General features: G+C 34.5%; 1 protein-coding gene across 1 annotated transcript in view; it reads left to right on the forward strand.

Annotated features, from left to right (window-relative positions):
* The window catches only part of CDH19 (cadherin 19, type 2), a 79,804-nt gene that overhangs the window by 25,267 nt on the left and 44,178 nt on the right, over nt 1–10,359 (forward strand). Inside the window, exons 2-3 of the mRNA XM_010862321.1 lie at nt 2,290–2,590; nt 5,866–6,160. Coding sequence (XP_010860623.1) covers nt 2,396–2,590; nt 5,866–6,160 — 490 coding nt within the window. The 5' untranslated portion in view covers nt 2,290–2,395. The remainder of the gene's footprint in view (nt 1–2,289; nt 2,591–5,865; nt 6,161–10,359) is intronic.

Consider the following 10,359-nt stretch of genomic DNA (forward strand, 5'->3'; position numbering starts at 1 on the left):
TATCAATAACCTCAGATATGCAGATGACACCACCCTTATGGCAGAAAGTGAAGAGGAACTAAAAAGCCTCTTGATGAAAGTGAAAGAGGAGAGTGAAAAGGTTGGCTTAAAGCTCAACATTCAGAAAACGAAGATCATGGCATCTGGTCCCATCACTTTATGGGAAGTAGATGGGGAAACAGTGGAAACAGTGTCAGACTTTATTTTTGGGGGCTCCAAAATCACTGCAGATGGTGACTCCAGCTATGAAATTAAAAGACATTTACTCCTTGGAAGGAAAGTTATGACCAACCTAGACAGCATATTCAAAAGCAGAGACATTACTTTGCCAACAAAGGTTCGTCTAGTCAAGGCTATGGTTTTTCCAGTGGTCATGTATGGATGTGAAAGTTGGACTGTGAAGAAAGTTGAATGCTGAAGAATTGATGCTTTTGAACCTTTGTACTGGAGAAGACTCTTGAAAGTCCCTTGGACTGCAAGGAGATCCAACCAGTCCATTCTGAAGGAGATCAGCCCTGGGATTTCTTTGAAAGGAATGATGCTAAAGCTAAAACTCCAGTACTTTGGCCACCTTATGTGAAGAGTTGACTCATTGGAAAAGACCCTGATGCTGGGAGGGATTGGGGGCAGGAGGAAAAGGGAACGATAGAGAATGAGACGGCTGGATGGCATCACTGACTCGATGGACATGAGTCTGAGTGAACTCCGGGAGTTGGTGATGGACACGGAGGCCTGGCATGCTGTGATTCATGGGGTCGCAAAGAGTTGGACACGACTGAGTGACTGAACTGAACTGAACTGAACTGAATCCCATACAAATCCAATTTGGTTATATGGAGACTATATAAATATGGGAAATGCAAAGTTATTCTGTTTCATTTAAAGCTGGGAATTACCAGTCATGTCCTGGAGAGTTGGTATGAACAGTGTCAGGTAAACGGAAAGTTCTAAATGGAAAAGTCTCTAGCTTGTTTGTGTGTCCTAATTTTTTTTATTCATTTTTTAAAATTTATTTATTTTAGTTGGAGGCTAATTACTTTACAATATTTATTGGTTTTTGCCATATAGTGACATGAATCAGCCATGGGTGTACACGTGTTCCCCATCCTGAACCTCCTCCTACCTCCCTCCCCATTCCATCCCTCTGGGTCATCCCAATGCCCCCCGCCCTGAGCTCCCTGTCTCATGCATCGAACCTGGACTGGTGATCTGTTTCACATATGATAATATACATGTTTCAATGCTATTCTCTCAAATCATCCCACCCTCACCTTCTATTTAAATACTGAAAGATAGCTTTCATCTCCATTTTACTTATTATAAACATTCAGCCATGTTACCCAAGCACTGTAATTTGTATTTTATTTTCTATAAATGGTTTTGTTTCTTTGTTAAGATGAAAAACATTTCTTTGGTATATATTTGCAATATAAAAATATCTTAGAGTTTCTATTCACAAAGTATTTGATAACATCAATATTATGAATCAGTATAAAATTTTAAGTCCCCCAGGTCTTAAGCTGAATTTTCTCTTTTTTTTTGTATTTAATTAGCTATGTAAAGTATCATAATTTGAGAAACTGAATGAAAAAACATTTCTATTGAAAAAGAGAAATGTCACATTTCACCTGGTTTGATAGTTGATTTAATGGAGTTTGAGTTTTACTGAAATAGAAAAAAGTAAGCGAGTTAAACTTTTAAAAATTTATCAGTGCCGGTTATCTGTCAAGGAGATTGGTAGGGCAACTTTTCCACCTTCAGGCAGATTTATGACAATAACTAAGCAGAAATTTGTAATTGTTCCATTCAAATTATTTCTACAAAATATGATTAACTAGCTTACCCGGAAAATAAATGCATATTTTGTCCCATTTTTACAGATGCAAAAGTTTTATCCTGCCTTCAATAATTCTGTGAGAAAGTGTTTGTTTTGGTTTTAGGTGATTCAGGAGAATTTATTTATTTATTTACTTATTTTAATTGGAGGCTAATTACTTTACAATATTGTAGTTGTTTTTGCCCTACATTGATATGAATCAGCCATGGGTATACACGTGTTCCCCATCCTGAACCCCCCTCCCACCTCCCTCCCCATCCCATCCCTCAGGGTCATCCCAGCGCACCAGCCCTGAGCGCCCTGCCTCATGCATTGAACCTGGACTGGCGATCCATTTCACATATGATAATATACAGGCTTCAAAACTATTCTCTCACATCATCCCACCCTCACTTTCTCCCACAGAGTGTTATTTTTTACATGTCAAAATATTGTTTTATTCTGTTCTCTAGGAATATGGAAGATACGTAAGAGTTGAAAATATTACAAGAGAGCTTAAGAGTTTTGTTTGCAGCACACTAGTTCCCCTGAAGAGTACCAGTTGGAATCCAGAGCAAAATGAATTGTTGGTTATTGCTGCCTTTTATGTTGGGAATTCCTCTCCTATGGCCATGCATTATAGCAGCAGAAAACTCTAAAACAGAGGAGGTGAGGCACCCAGCGGGATCTCATTTGAGAATCAGGCGTGGCTGGATGTGGAACCAGTTTTTTGTACCAGAGGAAATGAATAAGACCAGACATCACATTGGCCAGGTACTGATTTTCTGAAAGTGCTACTGGAAATAACCTTGTAAATGTAATCGAATGAGTTGAGGAGGCTTCAGTATTTGATGAATTTTTCATTTTCTCAGTGGAACTATTAGAAAGGCTCAAACAACAGCATAACTGAGTGTTTTATATTTGCAAACACCTGAAATATTCTCAAAACTTGAAGAAGAAGGAAAGCTCTGCCTTTCAAATTTCACTTTGGTCTCTCATGTGAAAATGCAGCATTTATCAACATCTGGAAATCTGATGGTGTTATTTTTGGTAATGGATCAAAGCAACAGTAATGTTTACCAACAGTATTTAGCCGAATTTTCCATTATGCTAAGTGGGTGTTGATTTACCGCTCATTAATTTTTAATGAAATAGATTAATACCAAATCCTTTTACAGTCATGTAGCTTCAAGAACCTACACACTTCATTTGATTAGTGAAGTTGAAGTAAAATGAATAATTATTTCACTTCTCTCTATAAAAACATTTTAAGAAAATGTCCTTAATGACACAAAACATTTCCTATTCATGTTTTCAGTTTTTATTCTTATTTGATTTTCTTTAAACAGAGGTAATTATAATATCATGTCCTTCTTCTCTGTAAGGCTCTTTCTCTGGATGAATGAACTCAAATAAGTTTAACCGCTAATTAACTAGCACTAAAATTTAATTGGGCCCAAAGGGTGAAGCACTCAAAATTCATTAACTCCCTCCTTCTAGCCCTTTCAGGAGAACTTCTGTGTTAGTGTGTTGTCTGGATTCCGCATGAGTTCATCTAGCCCATCAGCCAAATATATGAGTACATTCAACCAATGACCTCGGTTAGGATTTTAGGCCAATTTCAGTCATTGGTGTGTGTGTGTGTGTGTATCTGGTGTAAGTAATATTTCTCATGCCTTTTTTGACTTTTAGTGGTAAGGCTCTAAGGGAAGTACAACAGTGCAATCAGAATGAGGACTAGTGATGTGATTAATTCACATTTTCTTGTTTCTTTTTTTGCTTCTGCTCACTACAGATAACTTTTATTTCCTCCTTTCATATAGCATTTAGCTTTGTTTTTCATTCTGTAAAAATATTTATGAAAATATTCTAACAGATATCTTTCCTCTAAACAACCTCATTGGGCTTAAACAGCATACAGGTAACTATTTAAAAGAGAGTAATAGTGAATATTTACATGTTGTAGTGACAGAGCTGGTAAAAAGACAATGTAGCTGATATGTCCAAAATCACTTTGTTTTTGATCAATTTGTTAAAAGGAGTTAAAATTTGGAAGCACAATTAAGTAAAGATTTCATCATATTGATTTGCCAAATTGATAGTAAATACATAATTGAAAAAATGGTTTTGAATGGAAATATAGAAAATGTATAATCATGAAATTGAAATGTGTTTAACATGCATTTTGTGACATAAATAGGAAGATGTTGAAATTATGGTTTTTTAAATTAAATCTGAATCCTAAAAAGATCAAGCTCACTGATCTATGACAATTAAACTGAATATACTAGAAATGCATTTACTCATAACTAAATCTGACTTTCCTTCATCCTGATATTCAAAGTATATTGAAATGATATTGGAAACCAGGGGCTGTGATTCTTCTCACTTCTAATACTTATTTTAGAAAATACATTTGTTTCCTTAATTTCTTATCATTAGGGCATGTGGACTTCACTTTTATGAATAATAAAGGACTTTAAAATTTAAAAGCTGTAATTGTTTTTTCATTATTTCCAATTTGTTTCTTTTATTGTAAAACAATGATTCAAGACAGCATTATAATATTAAATTGTTCATTTTGATATCTTGAGATATTCTCCCCACATAGAAAAATGTATTAATTAGTCCAGAATAATGACACATTGTACCTTGAGCTGTCAGAAAAATTATGAAATTAAGCTTGTGTCTATTGGTTAACCATATAAATTTTCAGAGAAGCTCTTACTTTGAAGAAGGGCATATTCATAAATAGTGCTCCCCAGCTGGCACAGTGGTAAAGAACCCCCCTGACAATGCAGGAGATGTGAGTTCGATCCCTGGGTCAGGAAGATCCCCTGGAGGAGGAAATAGCAAACCACACCAGTATACTTGCCTGGAAAATTCCGTATACAGAGGAGAACATGCACACACCAGTATTCTTGCCTGGAATAAGATAGACAGAGGAACCTGGTGGGCTATATTCCATGAGGTCACAAGGAGTCATACATGACTGAGCACACACACACATTCATAAATTGAAATATGAATAAAGAATCAAGAAAACCATGGATTCACGATAATTAGGAGGTTCCTGTCTAATGCTTCTTCTCTTAATGTAAAATAAGTTAGATATGAAAAATCATGTAGTATTATCTATATAATAACCCTTTTTAATATATAAAATTCAAAATTCCATTAACACTATGATGAATAAGCTATTTAGTGAGAGCCAAAAAATAAGTATATTTGAGAATTAAGTGGACTATATTGGAAAGAAAGAATTAGATCTAATCTGGCTTAAATTTGAGGACTAAAAGACCATGTTACATAGTGATTTGTAAGAGGGGAGGGGCTGTGTAGGCGAGGGTCTGGGGTCAAACAGGGCTTTGGTCCAAATCATAATTCGACACCCAAACCATACAACTCTGTGGAAGTTTTTATATTTTTAAATCTCACTTCTCTTCTCTATTCAAAGCATTTATTAAATCTACAATATGTATTTCACAATATTAGTATGAGGATTAATTGAAAAAACTAATATAAAGCAATTTTCAGATTTTATGGATGATTGAGATTATTATCATAGTCTCAACATGCTCCCTAATTTTCTTACTAATATTTCCATGTCTTCTATGTGTTTTTAGCCTAGAGATAGAACATCACTATTTAAATTTATGTAAGTCATTATCTCTTTAACTGTCTCTAGATCCCGATCTAATATAAATATTTGAGATTATGGTTTTAATGACTAAAAATGTAATCATCTGAGTAAACATGAACCGACTGTGTTGTGCATAATGTATAAAAGAGACTTTGTTTTTCAATCATTATAGTTTCTAATTGGAATCATCTATTTAGACTAATAAAATTTGTATACTGCTTTACAGTGAAATTTCTTGGTGATAGATTTTAATCTTAAATTTAACATTTCACCTCATTTAATACAATATGGGAATTATATGAAGTTGTTAGTTTGGAGAATAATTAACAAACATGAAAATGAAACAGTTAAAATATATCTATTTTAACATATCTAGATAGTAAATTATCTCTCTTTGCACTTGCAGCTAAGATCTGATTTAGACAATGGAAACAACTCTTTCCAGTACAAGCTTTTGGGAGTTGGAGCTGAAAGTCTTTTTGTTATTGATGAAAGAACAGGTGACATTTATGCTGTACAGAAGCTTGATAGAGAGGAACGGTCCCTCTACACTCTCAGAGCCCAGGTAATCGACACCACTACTGGAAGGGCTGTGGAACCTGAGTCTGAGTTTGTCATCAGAGTGTCGGATATCAATGACAATGAACCAAAATTCCTAGATGAACCTTATGAGGCCATTGTACCAGAGATGTCTCCAGAAGGTATTGCATATTAATTTACATCAAAGATGTACCTGTTAACAATGAAAACAGATTTAAAATTTCAAGCATATGTTTTGAACATGAATTATTTAAAGTTCTACCTGGGTACTTCCTTCTGCAAATCTGTTAAGTAAAATACTTGAAAAATTTGACTATACAGTAACATTTTATAAGCAATGATACTATTTATTATTAGGTAATTTGTCTTGTTAAAATATAATTTCAGTCTTCAATAAAGAATGGTTAAACATGTTTCAGTGATACATGAAATTCTTTAACTTGTTCACTTATTACTTTCTTCAATATAAGAATTTACTTTCCAAAATAAACTATATTTTTGAATCTCAAAAAAACATATAAGATCATCTCCATTTAAAAATAGGAGAAACCATTTTATAAGACAAAAAAATCTATATTTCATCCAAACAAGGGATCATGAAAACAAAAAACAAAACAGTTGAAGATCTTTGTGTAGCCTCATCCATTTTAAATTTCTTTTTCAAACCCAATATCACTTTAATAAATACTTTAAGTATAAATACTTGTAAAGGAAAATGCTTTCCATGAGATATAATAATTGACTGCCTTGGAAATCAGACTTGTTTCCAAATGGGGAAAATTATCATACAATCATACAAAATTTATCCGCTCTTTCTTTGTCAGAAAATTGTAACAAAACAACAAATAGTATATAAATTTTACTTCATAAAATGTATTTAATTGTGATAAACTTGAATTTATGTGTGATTCAATAAAGATGATTTTTAAAATTATGCTAAGGTGCTTTAAAACTGCCTTATCTGAACATTAGATTCATTATCCAGCATGTCTAAAAATGTAAATTCCATATATACTTTCCTGATTCTTCACTCTTTAACAACTAGCAATTTAAAGACCCATTTCTACATGTATTCAGAACATAGATTTTTAACACCAGCCTAAACAAATTTAGCTGTGTAATATATATCAAGGCCAATTATCCTTAGATATAAATGATGAATTAATATTGTCCTGTCTGATCACTAGGCAGTGATATATTTCTTTTTCTCCTTCCATCCTTCTCATCCTCCTCCTCCTTTTCCTCCTAGCTCTTTTCTTTTCCTTCTTCAGCAAACATATGTTATAGATCAAACATGTTCTAGGAATTTTTTGTGAGACTAGGGATTTGATTGTAAAGGAAACATATGAAATAATTGCTAGTTAACAGAGCTTATATTTTAATGATAGCGTACAAACTGTAAGCAACTATTTTAAAGAAGCCAGGTAATATTTGACCTTATATGCTATTAAACTGTTAAGTATGAGCAAAATATGATGATGGCTAATTGACTGGACAAAGCGGGGTCATTTAGGAGGTAATATTTAAAGAAAGTGATCCAAAGAGGCCAGCCATGCCATGTTCTGGGAAAAAAATTCCCATGGCACAGTGAGGAGAGCTGCAGAGGGCATGGCAATGGATAAGATCTCCTTGGTGAAGAATGTAGGTAGGGAAAAGGAAAAGATACAGGGTGACCGAACTGCTAGATATAAAGGAGTTGACTGGTGAAGGAGAATCAGTGGAATTAGACAGTCATGTAAGAAAAGAAAGACATGAGAAGCGATGTTGCAAAAGAAGAGATCCTCCCACTGCATGGAAGCTGCTGTGAGGTTGAATAAAATCAACAGAGAAGAGTGATTTTTTTTCAAGCATTTGAACACATTTACATGTAAGTTTACATACACAAAATAAGTTTTTGCAAGACGATATGTCTGATAAAGTGGGCAAAGTCAAATATCATCTTAAGTTTTATTTTCATAAAGTCCTTTGCAAAGACTACCTTTAAGATTAAGAGGCTGTTCAGAACACAAAGTTGATTTAAATTTTCCATATTGGAGAAAATCTCTAAAGGATAATATAGGAAAACAACATCAACTATTAATGTAATGGATAGAATGCAGACTTACTATATTACATATTTTATTGTTATAAACTGTGCTTCCCAGGTGGCAGAGTGGTAAAGAACCTTCCTGCCAATGCTGGGGACATAAGAGACACAGGTTATTATATTACATGCTACGTTGTAAATTTATTAAAGGAAGAAGTAAACTGAGAAATTGCTCTTATTAAAATCTAAGAAAATGATATTTTATAATTACACTTTCTTCGCATAACAGGATAGATAAAAATCAATTTAAGAGTGCTTTAGACTTCACGAGTCCAATCATTGGCTCTTTGCATTTGCAAATAGTTTGGTCATCTGTGATCAAGCTGTGATGACAACTCAGAAATTCAGTGACCTTTAGCTCTTTCAGTCACCAAGTGAAGGCTTTCCCTCGCTCTGGTATACATTCCTTGCTAAGTGAACTTTAAGAAGTTATTCAATTTAATTTTTTAAGAGTTGCCACAAATTACCCAATTCTAATGACAGGATTGTGTCATAAGATGGAAGAATAGGAATTAAGGGTGAGAGAATTCAGTGTACACATATACAGGTTTTGGGTTATTGCTCCTTCCCTTAGCACAAAATTTTCATGATCATTCTGCATTGTCACAGTGGTTCTAAGCAGGGTGATTAGCTCTCCAGTTCTACCGAGGACCGCCCTACTCAAACCTATATATATATTTACAACTTGTACTAGAAGCATTTGTCATTGATTTTTAATTTTTGAAAAAATATTAATTCTTGCATTACAATAAGCCAGAGTGAATTTTGTAGACATCTGTTGTTTTACTTCCAGTTTCTTTCATAATGTGTGAGACACATGGGCCGTGAATGTAGTTCTTTTTAAGACATGATTAAATCTGAATGGGGGCTATATGATAAAATACAGTTAATCTGAGAAACTGATCAAATGATGCAAATGTGGATGAAGGGTATCCTGATATACTTCAGGTTAAAATAGTCTGCACAAGATATCTTTCATTAGTGTACATATAGATCATTTATTCTTTAGAAATATATTTATTTCTAATATAATTTAATTTTTGACCTATTAATGTTGTAGAGTCAACCTTATCAGTTTTAGTGAGAGTACATTAAAATGATCAATAGAATAAATAGAGGCTAAACAGGTTAGATTATATATAATGACATATACCATGCTTCATACACTGATTGACTAATACAAATTAAAGATGATACTCAACCACCAAGTGTCTGTTATCTATCTTTACTGGTATTATAAGGAAAGGGACACTTGAAACAATCTTTGATTGTTTCCATGAAAGACACATCATTGGCCTCGTGGTGATTTTGTCAACATTCTATGTACTGTATAACATTCCTAACTGCAAGCTCTTCATGACCCAGAAAACCACGATGGTGTGATCACTCAACTAGAGCCAGATATCCTGGAATACAAAGTCAAGTGGGCCTTAGGAAGCATCACTAGTAACAAAGCTAGTGGAGGTGATGGAATTCCAGTTGAGCTATTTCAAAACCTAAAAGATGATGCTGTGAAAGCACTGCACTCAATAAGCCAGCAAATCTGGAAAATGTACCAGTGGCCACAGGACTGGAAAATGTCAGTTTTCACTCCAATCCCAAAGAAAGGTAATGCCAAAGAATGTTCAAACCACTACACAATTGCACTCATCTCATTCGCTAGCAAAGTAATACTCAAAATTCTCCAAGCCAGGATACAACAGAATGTGAGCCAGGAGCTTCCAGATGTTCAAGCTGGATTTAGAAAAGGCAGTGGAACCAGAGATCAAATTGCCAACATCTGCTGGATCATCAAAAAAGCAAGAGAGTTCCAGAAAAACATCTGCTTTTGCTTTATTGACTACAGCAAAACATCTGACTGTGTGAATCACAACAAACTGTGGAAAATTCTTCAGGAGATGGGAATGCCAGACCACCTCACCTGCCTCCTGAGAAATCTGTATGCAGGTCAAGAAGCAACAGTTAACACTGGACATGGAACAATAGACTGGTTCCAAATAGGGAAAGGAGTACGTCAAGGCTGTATATTTTTCCCCTGCTTATTTAAATTATATGCAGAGTACCTCATGCAAAATACTGGGCTGGATGAAGCACAAGCTAGAATCAGGATTGCCAGGAGAAATACCAATAACCTCATATATGCAGATGATACCAGCCTTATGGCAGAAAGTGAAGAAGAACTAAAGAGCCTCTTGCTGAAAGTGAAAGAGGAGAGTGAAAAGTTGGCTTAAAACTTAACATTCAGAAAACTAAGATCATGGCATGCAGTCCCAT

The sequence above is a fragment of the Bison bison genome, unplaced genomic scaffold, assembly GCF_000754665.1.
Source record: "Bison bison bison isolate TAMUID 2011002044 unplaced genomic scaffold, Bison_UMD1.0 scf7180017864481, whole genome shotgun sequence".
NCBI lineage: Eukaryota > Metazoa > Chordata > Mammalia > Artiodactyla > Bovidae > Bison > Bison bison.